Source organism: Lemur catta, chromosome 3 (assembly GCF_020740605.2).
Source record: "Lemur catta isolate mLemCat1 chromosome 3, mLemCat1.pri, whole genome shotgun sequence".
NCBI lineage: Eukaryota > Metazoa > Chordata > Mammalia > Primates > Lemuridae > Lemur > Lemur catta.
The window spans coordinates 32901320-32918850 of record NC_059130.1 but is presented as its reverse complement, the minus strand read 5'-3'; the positions used below and the strand labels follow the sequence as shown (position 1 = coordinate 32918850).

The 17531-nt window shown below is 46.9% G+C and overlaps 1 protein-coding gene and 1 pseudogene across 1 annotated transcript; both read right to left on the bottom strand.

Annotated features, from left to right (window-relative positions):
• Positions 1 to 274: 274 nt before the first annotated feature.
• On the bottom strand, positions 275 to 11652 carry FCRL6 (Fc receptor like 6). Its single transcript, XM_045546529.1, has 7 exons — positions 11590 to 11652; positions 9400 to 9535; positions 5360 to 5458; positions 4831 to 5078; positions 1724 to 1859; positions 978 to 1049; positions 275 to 330 (listed from the first exon to the last, which is right to left on the bottom strand). The coding sequence occupies exons 1-7, from the start codon at positions 11650 to 11652 to the stop codon at positions 275 to 277; spliced, it is 810 nt and encodes a 269-aa protein (XP_045402485.1).
• LOC123636112 lies at positions 4161 to 4324 on the bottom strand (annotated as a pseudogene).
• Positions 11653 to 17531: the final 5879 nt, after the last annotated feature.

The window sequence follows — 17531 nt, the reverse complement described above, 5'->3', positions numbered from 1 at the left end:
ATTTTTTTCTACTTTTAGTAGAGATGGGGTCTTGTTCTTGCTCAGGCTGGTCTCGAACTCCTGAGCTCAAACGATCCGCCTGCCTCGGCCTCCCAGAGTGCTAGGATTATAGGCATGAGCCACCGCACCCGGCCTAGAGTCAGGTTTTGAACTCAGTTCTGACTGACTCAGAAACCCACCTTCTTCCCAGGATGCCACATGGCCTTTTTCTCTGTTAAAGGACCAGGCTTTCCTCCATCTCTGCCATCCCAAATCTGACAGCTGCGGCTGGAGCTCAGGGTCTTCTTGACTCCATCTTAAAGCTGGGACTGTCCTGTTTAGACTTAGACTCTGGAGCAAAGGCAAATTGCATCATTCTTTTTTCTCTTTTCTTTGTTCCTCCACAGTACTCATAAAAGGGCAAAAAATTTCCTGTAGTTATGGTAAAAGTGGGGGTGGGAATGATGCTGAGAATGGGGATTATAGTGGTCATAGTGGTGTTTGTGGCGGTGGTGATGGTGGTGGTGATGATTGCAATGATGATCGTGGTGATTATGGTGGTGGTGAAGGAGGAGATGGTGGTGGTCATGTTAGTGTTGCCCATAGTGGTGAAGGTGGGGATGATGGTGGTAGTGAAGGAGATGGTGGTGATAATAAAGATGGTATTGGGGGGCTTAGTAGTAGTGGTGGTGGTAAAGGAGGAGATGGTGGTGGTGGTGGTCATCATTATGATGATGATCGTGGTGATAATGGTGAAGGAGGAGATGGTGGTGGTCGTGGTAGTGTTGATGATGGTGGTGATGGCGGTAGTGAAGGAGATGGTGGCGATAATAATGGTGATGAATAAGATGGTGTTGGGGAGAGTGTAGTGGTGGTGGTAATGGTAATTATGGTAATGATAAAAATAGTAATAGTAATGACAATGGTAGTGATACTCTCATTCTAGGTCCAAAACTTCTCTTTAGTAAAGATGTCAAGTTTGGCCTGAGATCACTCACCTTCATTCTTCTTTGAGGTTCTACACATCACAGAGTAGATAACATCTTCATCATTCTCTTTCTGGTGATGCACTGGAAGAAGGAATGAGGCTTAAGTAGGACCCACCTGACTCTCCCACCTTTAGCCATAAGTGTCCCGGAGACACTTATTGAGGGAAGCCAGTTAGGGGCTCTGTCATGGTGGTAATTGGCAGAGGGGGTCGGTCATTAATGTGGGATATTCCACATTAATGTGGAAGGAGGAGCCTGGCCCCCTCAGCAAATTCTTGCAGCTTCTCTAGCCCTGACATGATTTAAACCAGAAGTTGTCAAACTTGTTCTGTAAAAAAAGATAGTAAATATTTTGGCTTTGGGGGCCATATAGTCTCTGTCACAACTATTCAACTCTATAGTATGAAAGCTGCCATACAGAATAAACCAATGAGCATGGCTGTGTTCTAATAAAACTTTATTTACAAAAATAGGCAGTGAGTTGGGTTTGGCCCAGGGACCAAAAGTTTGCCAATTCTTGGTGGAAACCCTCCCTGCCCTTTCTCCTGGAGTCTTGGCTCCCTTCTTGCATCCCTTTCCCACCAGCTCCACTGTACTCACTCCTCAAGCTCTCCCTAGAAGCCATTCCTTTCCCTTCCCCAGATGACTCCGATTCCTGAGACATAGGGTTCAAGAGGGCTTCCTTCTTCTTGCTCCCCTTAAGAAGCTCTTCTCCAACCTCATGGACAGACCGCTGTCCTGCTGGAAGTCCTTACCATTGGCATACAGTGTGCACTGTTCTCTACCTGGAGCTGGGGCTGGAATCTGGGATGGAAGGGGCCACAAGAGATACAAAGGCACAATCCACTGAGCATCCCTCAGAGGGCAGGAGGGACAGTGGGGACAGACAGGCTGTGAACAAGAATGACAACAGAGGCTGCCAGAGGTATGAGGCTAATTCACAGGCCTGAACAGGATTAATTTTTAATGGGATGTTTCCTTTGAAAAATACTTTAGATGGCTCCTTGGGAATCACAAAATTGGAGGAAGTTAGGTCAGAAAGGATAGGTTACACCCTTGCAGGGAAAGGGTCCAGGCTTACCAGCCAAGATGCTTTTCAGAAGGAAGAAAAGCTAATAACTTCGACCACACATTATGTGCCAGAGATTGGGCTGGGAAATTCAAATAAAATGTCAACTTCCTAGCTAAGTACCTAACCTGTGACCAGCACATAGCTGGATCTCAAAAAAGCCTCCCTTTGGTATCTGATAGTCCTCACAACCATCTTGCAAAGATTGATACTATTTCCATTTTGTAGATGAGGTGAGTGAGAGAGGTGATGTCTCTAAGGTCATAGTAAGTGGTGGAGACAGAATCTTCACCCAAGTTTGTATGCCTTTTCTCCACTAGCACGCTGCCTCCCTGATAGCCCAGAACTTTAAAATTAACTCCTGGGATAGGAATTGTGTCACATGTGGATTTTAGAACACTTGGTTCACGCCTAGTGCCCAGAAATGCTCATTATCTCTAACAGCAAGAAAGCATCAGAATCACCAGGTAAGGTCTGTGGAAATGGCTCCCTCTGTAAAACGAAGAGGGTATTTACGGAGACTCACATGGGCCCTTGATTATCAAACATTCCCTAATGCTCATCTGTCAGGGCTGTGTTTCTCAGTCTCTGTTCAACCAAGAGTTTTGTGAGTTTGATGGAACTTTGTTTTATGGGAGGTGTGGCAACAGGCAGTAAAATGAACACCTTTAAACAAACACACCAGAACTTGTACATTTGGCTGGGTGCTACTTGGACCGGGACCCCTTGCATCACCACATCCTCATTTCTGTGACATCATCGTTGGTCAAAATGTTCTGAAAATTGCCTTCAGGCAGTAAGTCTATTGACTGTCTTCAGTGGGGGCAGCCTTTTGTTCACTGAGGATCAGATATGTCTGGAAGTGGTTAAGAGTCTCCCAGAGCTGGGTATGGAGAGTAAGACTGTAAACTTGTTTTCCTTGTGTAGCTATAGAATTGAGCATGGAAGTGGCTTCCTTTTTCTGTTTTTGGAGACAGAGTCTTGCTCTGTTTCCCCAGGCTAGAGTGTAGTAGCATCATCATAGCTCACTGCAGCCTCAAACTCCTGGGCTCAAATGATGCTCATGCCTCAGCCTCCTGATTAGCTGGGACTACAGGTATGCACCACCACACTCTGCTGATTTCTCTATTTTTTGTAGAGACACGGGTTTTGCTCTTGCCCAGGCTGGTCTCAAACTCCTGAGCTAAAGCAATCCTCCCCTCTCCTACCTCCCAGAGTGCTAGGATTACAGGGGTGAGCCACTGCACCCAACTTTGGAAGTGGCTTTCTGAGTGACATTCTAAAGAAGATTTTGTGCCCCTGAGATTTCAAGATACTAGGACCACCACCAGGAGTCCTGTTTGCATGAGAGAGAGGTCTTTTAGTAAAATGGAGCCCACTGCTCCAAGGTTGGCAGTGGGAGTGGTGGTGGTGGTGGTATAGAATCTCTACATCAAGAGGGGTGTTCTGTGAAAGGTATTTTTCTCTTGAGGGTCATTCACTAGTCACTGCTCCTCCACTGTCTAGTGTGGGGATGGAGGCAGCTGTGCTGTGTTGCTCTGCCTTTAACGCTCTGATCCAAGGATACCTTAAAGTAAGCCTAGCCTGCATGGAATCCACACTCAAGACTAGTGAGAAGGGGGCATAGGAAGTCTGACTAAAATAAAAATGGGGGAGGAAGTTGAAGGCTGGCTCAAGCCCTAAATGGGGTACCTGGAGAGGCAGGGTATTGGGCCTGGGGCTATGGGGAGACTCTCCCAGGGACCCTTGCTAATGGTCAGGGAGGAATGGTTTGAATGCATGATGGGTTGGTCTTCCTTAATAAGTGGGCTGGCCCAGCTCCTGGAAAATTCATCAGAAATTTCTCAACAAAGAGAGCTGCAAATGCAAATAAATAAATCTAGATTTGGAGGTCTATGAGAGCAATCACTTTTACCCTAGACAGATAGAAAATAAGAACATTTCCACTGCAGAGGAGGAAATGGAATTGATTTGAACTTCTGTAGGTGGATTTGAAGGCTTAGGAACAAACTGGCACCAGACAGCTTTGGCGCTAGTACCACTTCCTTACTTGTGGCTTGAGGCAAATAGGGGCTGAAGTTGGAGTAAACATGTGGCCGCCCAAGGTGATTGCTTTGAAAGTCAACATTTGTGCTTAATTATCATGACCAAGACAGGAAGAAGAAGAGAGTCTGGAACATCAAAATCAATAGACAGCCTGAAATGCCATTTGGGAAAAGTTTTCAATTACCAATAATCATGCCTCAGATAAACCTCATTGGCTACAATAGTGTCACTGTACAAAGCTTGAAATGCCATTGATCTCATTGTCTTCACCTCCTTTCTACAGAATCCTCTAGATTAGAGTTTCAACCAAACTTTTTATTTTCATGGACATTTATTAGAAGAATTAGAGAACGAACAGAGGAGAAAAGACAGCCTAGGGTCCAGCTGGCATGATCTGCTTAGACTAGAATGACAACTTACCGAGCACTCACTGTGTGCTAATCTAATACCTAAAGTGTTAGGTATCTGTTATCTCATTAACTTAAACCCTTACAACATCCCTGGAGAGGGACAATTTTCGTGAGTCTTAGACTAAACTGGCCCAAGGCTATGGAACTAGTAAACAGCAGTGTTGGAACCAGGCTGCAGCTCAGTCCTCTCTGCCACATCCCCTTTTTGATGAGTTAACATGCATCCAACGCTCCCTTAGGGCACAGAACTGTACCAGATGAGTGTGTGTGCGTGAGCATGCCCAGACGCACTATGGTTCTTATGTCTTCTTTCTCCTCTACTAAGCAGACCAGATGCCTGTTTCTGGACCCGGCCACCCTCAGGGGCCGCCTCACACCAGTACAGCCCAGAATGTCCCTCCTTGACTTCCAGGATGCAGAGTTCTGGGTGGAAGCTCCTGTCCTGCAAGGTGCAGCCATCCTTGCGGAAGGAGAAAAGGAGCTGCGAGGCTGCCCTCTGGGGGTACAGCTTTGTCTGACATCCCAGGCTCTCCTCACAGGGCCCAGGAGAGGAGACAGTGCTCAGCACGGGAGGTGGGAAAGGCCCTGGGGACATGCAGGCCCAGGGCTCAGGAGGACAGTCCTGGCTGGACTTAGTTTACTCCCTCTCCTTCCTTTTCTCCTTCTCCCCTTCTTTCCTTTTTCTCCTTTTCCGTTTCCCTTTCTCTCTCCTTCTCTCCTCTCCCTGTGTCTTCTCACTGGCCTTCTTCCTTCCTGCCTGCTGTGCCTCCTTTCACACGCACTTGCCCGCACTGTCTGGCCGAGTGTGGCTGCATCTGGGCTCATTCCATCATTCCATGCCTCATTCCTCCTGACTCAATTCCCACCAGCTGAGGTTGGCTTCTTATCCTCTGGTGACCTCAGCATGACACTTTCTGCAGCCTTCACCTCTGATAGGAGCTCCATCCCTGTCCACCAGGGGAGAGCTGTGGGGGTGAGAAGTGTCACAGTGGCCACAGCCCAAGCTGGCTCCCTCCTGCCTTCTTCTTGGTCATTCCCAGGCCCAGCCTCCATCTCTACGCTCGGCAGGGAGTTAGTTTCACCTTCCACCACAGTCAGGGAAGGGACTGTCCTCTTTGTGGTTATTCCTAATATGCATTCTGTGCCCTGATGTGGACAAGAGAAGAGCTCCCAGGGCTCCAGCATCACATGCAGCACAGCCCCAGGCTCGACCTGTCCCCAGGCTGAACTTTGACAAGCCAGACGCAGCCAGTCCCAGACAGCCTAGGAGCCAGGACCGATGGCCCGAGAGTAAATGATCAGATTTGGGAGGCAAGGTTCCCTGAGAGACTTATCACTGAAGGATGAGAGGTAGAGTCAGGCAGCGTGGATGAATGAGAGAACTGCAAACAAGCCAGCTGCATCACACACCAGGCTTGCACCTTGTGTGCACTGCATTTATGCTTTTAAACAAGCGTGTGTTTGACAAGAATAGATGGTCTGGGAAGAGAGGCCAAGCCACAAAGCAATGACAGATATGGTTAGATAGGTATAAATAGCCCAAGGGATGGAGGACTCTAAATTGAAGGGCATAGTTAGGTATGAAGCAGGGAGAATATTCTGGACTTTGGGACAAGGGGTGAAACAATGAATGGTTGTAGAGCTGAGTGCAGTCCTCACACATTTACTTGTGTCCTTCATTGCTGACATGTTCCTAGGTGCTCGGCAGGACACTGAGAAATGCAAGAAAGGCCTTGAAAGGGGTGGGTGAAACCCTCTCAGAACAGATGTTCGGCTCAGTCCCATGCTTTCATCTTTGCTTTCCGCACTGCTCTGGACACAGAGGGAGCCTTTCAGCCTAGTTCTCTGCTCAGCTCAGGGTCACCCTGGTCACAGGTTCTCAAGTGTGTGCAGAACTGTAAAGTCTCTGTGTATCAACCCTCTGCCTCCTGCTGCCAGCCCCATCTCTGAGCTGGGCATAGAGAAAAGCACGCGGGACTCGAAATCAGATGACCTGAACTGAACTCACAAATCTATCTCTTTCTCGGACAAGTTGTCTAAATTCCAAGAGCTTTCAATTCCTCCTTCTGTTGTATCACATAATGGGCACAATAATAGTCATTTTTTTCTTACATTAGTTGTGAAGGTTATATTGACCCCCTGCCTGAGAAAGTGGCATTAACTGGAAACAGAAAGACCGCCTGAGACCTTACTCTGTAGCTACACCTCCCTCCCTTTCCCTCCCCACCTACAAAACAATAGTGCGGCAACAAAAGTGCTGAACAAACAGGGTTGAGGCTACTGAAGCCTGTAACAAGAGAGGAAGCATCCAGAGAGCATAGAGCCACTTCAGACGAACTCATGTCCCCAAATCCCAATGACTCGCTGCCCAAGGGACTGCAAGACCTTGGAACTGTGACTGCAGAACTGCTTTCTATAATCAAGATGGCAGCCAACTGGAAATACACAGAGTAGGTGACAATGCAGCTCCTGTAAAGAGGGCCCGGGGACCTCAGTTGGCCATAGGCTGAGGATGAGGTGACAGTGTGACGAGGTGACCGAGAGCTATCGTCAAACTAAATTGCACAACAGAGTCCCGAATAGTGGAGGCAGCAGCCCCCTGACCTCTGCGCGAGTCAGGCCGCTATGGGAGGGAGGGGAAAGTGTGCTCCTGGCACACTGATTGAGTGCAGCTGGACAGGGCAGATCAGCGCGGGGAACTGGGTCTAGAAACCACTTCCTGTTAGAGTTGCTGAGGGGCCGGGAGACATTTACCTGGGAAAGATGCCACAGAACGGGAACACAATAGTGCTCTTCAAACACTTGGTGGGCTAAGCTTAAAAGAAGGGAGAGACCCATTTTGAGTTACTTACAGGACAGAAATGAGACTAGTTCATGGAAATCAGAGGGATCAGGGAGGCAGATTCCAGCCCAACAAGCACTATCTTGCAGTTGAGCTCTGCCACACATTGCTTTGCTAAGCTGTGGTGGCTGTGGTGCTAGGAGGGTTGTGTGGAGTGCCATGGTGCCAGGCACGGACGCTGCATGAGCACATGGGAAGCTGGTTCTCGTGGTGGGAGGGAAGTTGGCTAATGTTCCGCTCAGAGAAAATTAAGGTTCATCTCTCAGATTTAAAAATATATTTAGTGTTCAGCCAGGTGCCAGCATGTTCAATGTCAGGGCTTCTAGCCTCCTGTACCCATGATAGCCAATAATAGTAATAGCCACCAATTATTCTGACCACACCCTGCCCAGTATTTTAAACGAATTATTCTTTTCCAGTTTTGCCTGATTAGAATCCAACAACATCCAGACTAGAGGTAGTGTGGTGGAAAGGAGAAAGCACAGGATTTGACAGCAAATGGACTTGGGTTTGCATCTCTGCTTTACTCTGGTTAGCAGGGTAATTCCAAGCAAGGTTCGTAATCTTTCTGAGCCTTAGTTTCCTCAGTAGTTTAATAAAGATAAAAAGTAACCTGCTGTATAAAGTTCTGAAGGTTAGGTGAGATGTACTCACTATAAAATAGATGTTCTGTGATTTTTTTCTTTCTCTCTGTCCACATCCAAGAGGAGACAGCAGCTCTACACTCATGTTAACTGTTTCTACACACCTACCTCTGGGGGCTGTGTCTTAGGCTGTTTTCTGGAGTCCCTGACCATCAAGTGTGACCAAATTGGGTTGTGCCATGTCCTCCGTTATGCTATGCACCAGTCAGCTCGTCACTGACTCCCATCCCCTCCTCTGGTGTGTTCCATCCACGTCTTGGGTTCCAAGTTGGGACATTCTTAGACTATATCTAGACAAGTCCAAGGGCTGTTCCTTTTACAAGGTGGTGTAATTTGCCCTTGAGACCTTTTCATCTGGAGCATATCCAGGCACTAGGCCATCCTGTTGCTGCCTTACTGTGAGTGTTAGACCTTTCAGTTTGTTCAAAAGGCCATTCACAGAACACACAGAGTGGTGCAGTGACGTCGGAGAAGGAAGAACACTGAGTGGAACAGGCATTTTCTTCACTGGGTCAAGTTCTCACAAAGTCTGCCCAGGAAGAGGTTATATTTAAGAACAGTTTTGCTTTTCTGGTTCAGTGAAAACAAACAACCAACAAACAATTGGGACCAAGATTCAAACAAAAAGTAGGCCAACTTAGAAACTGAGCTGGGCGAATAAAAGCAAAATAAAATATATGCACAAATTTTTCCTTTTAGGTATAGGGTAGTGATATTGGCTGAGGCTGAGCTGGGTCTCAGGGAGCCCAGTGACCCTTCCCATGCAATCCTCTACCCTCAGCCCAGCTCCTTCAGTTGCTGCATGAGTGACTGGCATGGGAGACATGGAGGGAGAGAGAGCGACATGGATCAGAGGATCAATTTGGTTTTTCAAACCAGCCCCAAGAATGGGTCAGACCCATAACCACTGCCCACCTCCAACAGAGAGGATGTAGGTAGAAGAGGAATGGTCAGTTTGAAAGGGAATTTGGATACCCAGAGCATAAGCCTTTCGACCAGCTGAGAAGCCTGTCATAGTTAACTGGCCCTAAGAAAATACTGAGGCTCCGTAACTATGTCAGCTTGTAAAATCCCACCTCCCATTGCTGAGCAAAATGCATGAAACTGTGTTCCCCCATTTGCCTGATCTCCCCCCATGACCCCAGCAGCCTCCTTTCCTTCCATAACTTCACTTTCCTCTTGAGGCAGCCCTGATGAGGCTTTTAGCCTGATTTCACAGGGTAAAAACATCATTGGGGAGAAAAGGGACCTTAGAATGTGATTTTTTCTGCCTCCCTAATTTATCTCTGACACATGGAAGGGCTGCCCTGCTGAGGACCCCGGAAGATGGCATAGGAAACACCAAGGAGTCCCCCGGCCCCAGTGCCCATCTCTCTCGAGCCCGTGTGCACACTTGCTCAAGCGCCAGCCACAGACTCACTTGAATTGGGAAAGGTCAGATCAGGAACTTTGTGTTTCTGGAATGACTTGCGGTCCTGAGTGCCCCAGGAGGGGTTACCCATGCTTGGTGACTTACCAAAGAGCAGCACAGCTGTCCAGAGCAGCATGGGCCTGCCCTGGTGCAGAGGAGAGAACACAGGTCAGACTGTAGGCCAGGGCGAAGCTGGTAGAAACCGCCTAGGCCTCAGGCCCAAGAGTGGGTGGGCGACCCTTCTGACCTGGGTGGTGTTGCAGCTTGATTGAAATAGAGGAAGTGGAAAAGAAACTTTAAAAGCTCAAATTAGTGTTTCCTCTTTTGCTGAAGGAGTATTACATGAGTAAATTTCTTGAACATGAAGCATGAATCAATCACTAATAAGCACTTTCTGGACAGGCACAGTGGCTCATGTTTATAATCCCAGCACTTTAAAAGGCCAAGGTGGGAGGATCACTTGAGGCCAGGAGTCTGAAACCACCCTGGGCAACATATTATAGCAAGATCCTGTCTCTACAGAAACTAAAAAAATTAGCCAGGCATGGTGGCATGCACCTGCAGTCCCAGGTACTCAGGAGGCTGAAGCAGGAGGATCACTTGAGCTCAGCAGTTTGAGGTTACAATGAGCTATAATTGTACCACTGCACTCCAGCCTGGGTGATAGGGTAAGACCCATCTCTAAAAAAATAAAAAAAATAAAAAAATAGAAAAATCACTAATAAGCCCTTTATGACACTCTCTTTGTAGCTTCAAAAAGCCCATGCCAGGGGACCAGGATGGGACAAGGCTATGGGACATATTCATTAGAAAGATGCCAGAGATTGCAAGATTTGACTGGTCTCAGAATCACATGGCCTGGCAGATAGCATAGTACTGGAAAACTGAGATTATCCACCCCCCACCCTTGAGTGACCTCCAGGTTCTCGAGTGCTCTCCTTTCCACAGAGATACATGTGTCTGGACACCACAGTGAGATGGAGAGGTGCAACCCGAGAATGGTCCATAGGACCATCAGTTCAGAAGGGAATCAGGGATAGAGAAGGGTGGTAGAATGGGGTGGCAGGTTCTGAATCTGGAGCTTTAAGACTGTCAGCTTATTATTTTGAGAAGAACTTTTTGTTAAAAGACACCATTAAGAGAGTGAATAGGCAAGCCACAGTATGACAAGGTACTTTTAATACATATGGCTGACAAAGGACTCATATCCAAAATATAAGAATTTCTGTAAGTTAATAAGAAAAAGACAGACAACCTACTGGAAAAATGGGCAAAATAATTGGATAGGTACCTCACAAAGGCAGATATTCAAGTGTTAACTAAATATAGGAAAAGGAGCTTGGCATCATAAATCACCTTGAGAATGCAAAGTTAAAGCACGATGAGAAACCACTACGCCTCCCTTAGGAATCGTCAGAACCACAAAGATCACCGAGAGTTGGTGAGGATGAGAAGCAACTGGAACTCTTGTACACCAGCAGTGGGAATATAAATTGGTACAATCACTTAGGACAATGGCCTGGCAGAAGCTGCTAAAACCAGACATAGGGATCCCTGATGACCCAGCATCTTCACTCGTGTGCACACGCTGAACAGTGAAGCTTTTGTATGGGCATGAAAAGACATGTGCAAGGGTGTTCAAAACAGCGTCGTTTGTAACAGAAAAAAATTGGAAACTACTCAGTGGCCTCTCGACAGAGAAGGAGGTCACACATTCCCATCTCCTCTGAGGACAGAACATGACAGTTTAAGGTGAAACATGGAGGTGTCAGGTAAGCACTTTCTGACAGTTAGGTTTTTTTTCTGGCAATTTTTAGATGAGAAGTTTTATATAGTCTGGAAAGAATTTGATGTGCTTATTGCTGAGGGCAGGAATGGAGAGGATGAATTTTCTAACTTTTCTTGTCCTTGGTGGAAGCCAATCAGATATTGCCAGGCAATCCTTTGGTGACCTGGTTGCTTAGGAGAGAGGTAAAAGTAGTGATGGAGTATAGTAGGATTGGATATCTTGTCCTTTCACCTAAGGATGTGAACATTCACACATATTCCTTTGTCCTCTTGCTAACAGATCGCCTGTTTTGAGTTGTCTCCAACTTTGTTCAGCTGCAGGTCCAGTGCGGGCAGGGGCGGAGGCCCTGCAGGGCAGCACCTGGGTTAGGAGACAGAGCAACTGCAAATGGTCTCCTTGCGAACACTTGCTTGCACGAAGGGTTGAAGCCTCTCCTCCTGGCTGCTTCTTCTTTCACTGGGTTCCAGCAGCATGAGAGCGCGAACTGCAGCCTGACTCCTCTCACTTCCCCTGCAGAGTGAGATGTTGCTGTTGGGGATAAAGGTGACCGTAGGGGAGCAGCAACTGGGCTGCTGCCCAGGTTAGGTTAGGAATCTTCCAGGACCCAGGCTGACCTTGAACCAAGATTGGGATGGATCAGGGGAGGAATCAAAACCCATGATACTAGTACTGACACTCTAAGGGAATTGAGGGGCTAAACGGAGGTAGAGGGATAACAGAGTGGGGATCTCATCCAGAAGAGGTTTCAAGTGCAGGTGCCCTCAGTACTCAGGGTCACTTGTCAGGGCAGCCGTGGCCAGGGCCAGTGGCTATTGGGGAATGGTGAGTCAGTCCACCTCCCAGGAGTGGGAGGGGAGAGCTGGAGAGCTGGGGCTGGGGCCTCTCTGGGCTCAGAGGCAGCATGGTGGGTGGGCCCTGGAGCCTGGCCCCTGAGCTTGACTCTGTGCTCTGGAAACGAGTCTGCTGAGAGACCTTGGCTAAGTTTTTTAACCTCTCTGTGTCTCAGGGTCCTTATCTCTAAAGTGGATGAATAGTTATACCTGCATCATAGGATTGTTATGGAGGTCAAATGACATTTAAAAACGTGAGATGTACTTAGTGACATCTGATAGAACTTCTTGTGATGATGAAAATGTTCTCTGAGCTGTCCAGTTCACTAGCTCCTAGCCACATGTAGCTATTGAGCACTTGAAAATAACTATCAAGACTCAGAAACTGAAATTAAAAAAATTTTTGTTTTAATTAATTTATTATTTCAGAGATGGAATCTTGCTATGTTGCCCAGGCTGGACTTGAATTCCTGAGCTCAAGCAAGCTTCCTCCATCAGCTTCCTGAGTAGCTAGGACTACAGGCACATACCACCATGCCCAGTGATTGAAATTTTAATTGTTTTATTTTAATTGTTTAAATTTAAACAGCTAGATGTGACCAGTGGCTGTCTTCTTGGATATCACAGGCTTAGACCAGTGCCTGGCAGGTAGAAAGTGCTGGATGAAGGTGCGCTATTGATACAAGGAAGACTGTGTCAGGAAGCCTTGAGCCTTCCTCCCTACCTTAAGTGGTGTTGGTGAGGCCCAGAAAGATGAAGTAGTCTGTGCAAAACCTGCTGGCATTGGAGTCACATCCTTACCTGGAACTAGAGGCCCAAGGAAAGACCTCAGGCCATTTTTGAGTTAGGTCCAAAAGAGAGAACAAATTGGAGAAACACATCAAAAGCCTGGAACTTAGGGCAGCAGCTGAAAAGAACAGGAGTAGCACGAAGATGGAGCCACACTGGGGATGAAGCTCTGGCCTGGCCTGCAGGGTGCAGGAAACGCTATGGGGCATCTGGTCGCCACTCTCATTCCCTCCTGTCTTCTCCCTTCCTTCCAGAAAGCTACTGGAGAGAGCATGGAGGAGCCAATGGAAAACTTGCTTTGTGTCAGGTCTGCAGCGACCTCTTGTGGCTACGTGCACAACAGTTGCCTTAAGGAGGGAGTCTCTATTAGTGCTAAAAGGTCACTCTCTATACCCACCTACCCACTCACCCATCTATCCACCCAACCGTCCAAGTATTTTTTGTCTTTTTAGCTCTTGGTCTATATCCAGCCCATCCCTGTCTCCACAAGCTCAGGAAGTGACAGGCATATATTCAGATATAGTCTTTGTGCTTCTTAAAGCATTTTCCCCATGTCTCTGTTATTCTATGTATCACACTGTATTGTATTTATTTCATTGTCTTTCTATATTTCCAGTTTGTGATCTCTTCGTCTTTGTGTCTCCAGGCCCAGCACAGTGTGAGGTTCAAGATACATCTAGGCCGGGCGTGGTGGCTCACGCCTGTAATCCTAGCACTCTGGGAGGCCGAGGTGGGTGGATAGCTCGAGGTCAGGAGTTCGAGACCAGCCTGAGCAAGAGCGAGACCCCGTCTCTACTAAAAATAGAAACAAATTAGCTGGCCAACTAAAATATATATAGAAAAAATTAGCGGGGCATGGTGGCACATGCCTGTAGTCCCAGCTACTCGGGAGGCTGAGGCAGTAGGATTGCTTAAGCCCAGGAGTTTGAGGTTGCTGTGAGCTAGGCTGACGCCATGGCACTCACTCTAGCCAGGGCAACAAAGTGACACTCTGTCTCAAAAAAAAAAAAAAAGATACATCTAAGTACAATTGTTAGGACTTATGGAGTCAGAAAAATTTAGCTTATAATATTGGTTATGCTGTTTACTAGGTGAGGGACCTAGGGCAGTGACTTAACCTCACTAAGCTTCAGGTTTTAAATTTTTAACTTGGTAATAATGACACCAAATTTCTAGTATTGTGGAGAGGATTGCACTTTTGCCCACACAGTATCATGCACATTCACCCCCGACCTGAACTTGGATTCTTTTGTATGTTCTTAGGAGCCTTTAATACCATTGCTATACCACCCATTTCTCTCCTAGGAATTCAGTCTCTCCATCTCAACTGGATCTTTCCCATAGATGCTTCTGAAAGATGCTAGAGTCTTTTTTTTTTTTTTTTTAATCTTAAAGCCAAACTCTTCCCTTGATCCCACACCCACTGCCAGCCCCGTTCACTCTCCTTGGAAGAGTGGTCTTCAGCAGAATTTACTAGCTGGTGTTCTGAGACAGATTGGTGTGTCTCAGATGGTTACAGGTGTTATAAAATATTGATCTCAGCCCTTAGAGCAGCCGCACTTCCAGAATGGAGCAGCCTTGCTGAATTACCCGGTGTTCCATTTGAGTTTAATTTTCTATATATGCCACAGAGCAGAAAGGCTTGGGAAGCACAGGTGTGTATTAGCTGACCTCTCAGCTGGCCATCTACCCACTCCATGTCTCCAGCATGTCCAACAGAAAGGTTTTTGTCCTCATTTTGTTCTAGTGCATGCTAATGTTGTTACTGTGGATCGTTCTCTCTAACCACCATGACACAGCCTCCTCCCGGTTTTCCTCTGTCTCTCCCAGTAACACCTTCCCACCTTCCTCTGCAGGCTCAGCCTCTTCAGACCCTAGTCCCAGGCCTTTTCTCTTTTCACTTGCACTTTTAGCGAGAGAATGTTTCTCTCACTGAACATTCTCATCTGTGCCCACGGTTTAAATTGCCACCTCTAATCTGACGAATCCCAAATGTATCTTTCTAGCCCAAGCCATGAGCCTGAGTTTCAGATGTGAGTATCCAACTGCTTACCTGAGAGCTCCGTGTGGTGGTCTCAGAGGCTCCTTAAATGCAAACTGTTAAGACCAAACCCAGCCTCTGCCTCCCAACCTGGTTCTCTTCTGGCGTGCCCTGTGTTAGCTGACAGTACTACTCACGTTTATGTGCAGGTCACAAACCTGGTTGTAACAACTCTGACTTTCCCTAAGGTGCACGTTAGCCCAGCAAAAATATTCCCAGTAACATGATCCTTTTGGATAATGGGTGTTTTGTGTGTGTGTGTGTGTGTGCATGCACGTGCTTTATATTTCTGCTGTTTATTATCTACTCCCCGCAAACCCTCGCTGCCAGTCTGGCTAAGTCCTACTCGTGTCTTCGATTTAAATTTATACGGCCCTTCCTGCAGAAACTTTTTCCTGACCACTGGCCCCCACCCAGGCTGAGCTAGGTGCACGTACATCCCCTGTTTTAGCATTTAGCACTTTCCTCTGGCATCGTAATGGCCTCTTGTGTGTGTTCCCCCACGGGACTGCAAGCTTCCTGAGGCCAAAGGCCATGCTTGCCTTGTTCTTTGCCGTACCTTCAGTGCCTGGCAAGAGTTGTGTTCAGCAATTACGCTTGGGATGGAGACTGCCCAGAGCAGAGGCCGCCTTCTGACTGCTCCTGCTTGTGCACAGCGACTGCAGAGTGATGGCTGTGAACTGTCGTCCTGCCTGCCCTCCCTCAGGTCTTCTCACCCTTTCATGCTCTTATTCATAAATAAGTGGCTTTGAGGGTGATATTTCTTTACCTAAAGGTGGTGGTTGATTTGAAGTTAGCTTAGTATCCAAATAACTCAGTATCTTTATACTTTCCTTTGTGGCAGTGGGGAGATCGTTGGTTTCTCTGGAGGGACTCCAATTTAATCCATGCTGTTCCCTTGAATCAGAACTCTATTTCCTTACTTTTAATTTTATACATACATGTTACATTCCTCCTTGCATGTGCCTTCCTAGGTAGCATGTTAAAAAATCTTCAGTGTACTTTAGCTAAAACATCCTTAACCAGAAGTCTGTGATTACCAAAAGCAGCTTTAGAAATTAGAGTATGACTCTGTGGTACGGGCTGCAAACTGCTGGAACCTCATTCTTCCCTGGAGATTGAGGAAGAAAAGCATATATAATTAAAGCAATGAATTGGATTTTTTTGGGTTCTCTGTTTACCACTGTCAAACATAATCTGTTTCATGCATTTATACCAAATGCATAAAATAGGTCAGATTTAATTTTCTTCAGTTTGCTTATTTTCTCCTCCAGTTCTCTGGGTAGGTGTGCAACCTAGATGGAAATGGGAAGACTATAAACTTATGTATTTAGAGGAGGGGGGGTAAAGGATTTAGTGTACTGGATCCTGGGAGTCGGACACCCATAAGCAGGTAAAAAATAAAAAGAGGTAATGAAGGGAAAGAGCATGAGATTTGTTTGGAGTCAGACGGAACTGAGTGAAAATCCTGGCTCGGCTGAACGAGGCTGTGTGGCTTGGACTCCATTCTCGTTCCTCTTCTCAGAGTACTCCCCCCAGCATTCATTCCCTCCACTCTTCCCACCATCAGTTTCTCTCTCCTGGATTCTTTTCATCTGCATATGGACACGCACAAACATTATCCAAAACAAACCAAAGCTCTCCTTTGCCTCACTCATCCCTTTTAGCGTCCACCCCATCTTTCCCCTCCCTTCACCGTCAAGCTTCTGGAAAGATTTGCCCACACTCACTGTCTCCTCTTCTGCAATCGTGGATGATCTGGCCCCAGCCCCCACCACTCCACCCAACTGCTTTTATCAAAGTCACAAGGACTCCTGTGTTGCTGACTCCAACAGGTTCTCTGTCCTCCAATTACTTGGCCACTCAGCAGTTGAACCCTGCTTCCATCTGGAAATGCCCTTCTGTCTTGGCACGCACCACAGCCCCCTCTCCTGATTCTCCTATCTGGCTGGCCATGCTTTAGTCTATTGGCTGGATCTGCCTCCTCTTCCTGACGCTACATGTAGAGTTGCTCAGAGTTTGGTTTTGGACCCTCTTCTCTGCTCTGTTTACACTGTCTCTCTAGTCCCATGCCTCTAAATCATATGCTGGTGACACCCAAATTTATACCTCCTAACCCGACCCAAACTTTCCTGTGGACTTTGGACTTTGAACTTGCAATTGTCAGCTCTTGTCCTCCACTTGGGTAGTTCATAATCATCTCAAACTTAACATGTCCAAAATAAAACTCTCATCTCTCTCCTCCCTGCTAGGAACAAGAAAACAAACACACAAACCACTATTTTCACTGTCCCTGCCCCCCCACCAGTTTTCTCATCTCAGTAAACAGCACCACCAGTTACTCAAATCCAAACCTCGGAGTCAGCCTTCACATCTCATCTGTTACCAAGTTCTAGTCATTCCTTTTCAAAGCATATCTCACATTTACCTTTATTTTTCTCCATCTTTTCTGTCACTATTACCATGGAGCCTCTCAACATCCTTCGCGTACATCACTGTAAAGGCCTCTTCACTCTTTCCCTGCCTCTGCTCTTACCCTCCTTTTTTTCCTTTTATACACAGAAGAAAAAAAGCCACCTACTCACTGTGTAAACAGAGCAGTGTAAACACTCCTCTGCTTAAAAGCCCCCATGTCTCTCCATTGCTCCAAGAATAAATCACACCCTCTTGTATAACTTCCTGCAGGCCAGGG

Bases quoted from the DNA above. Each gene is read 5' to 3' on its own strand.
- FCRL6 (XM_045546529.1), bottom strand. From the start codon at position 11,652: ATGCTGCTGGAACCCAGTGAAAGAAGAAGCAGCCAGGAGGAGAGGCTT. The intron at 5,079-5,359 runs GTGGGAATTGAG...GCATGTCCCCAG, and splicing joins TAAGAAGCCAACCTCAGCTG to GGCCTTTCCCACCTCCCGTG. The intron at 331-977 runs GTGAGTGATCTC...CCTTTGCTCCAG, and splicing joins AACCTCAAAGAAGAATGAAG to AGTCTAAGTCTAAACAGGAC.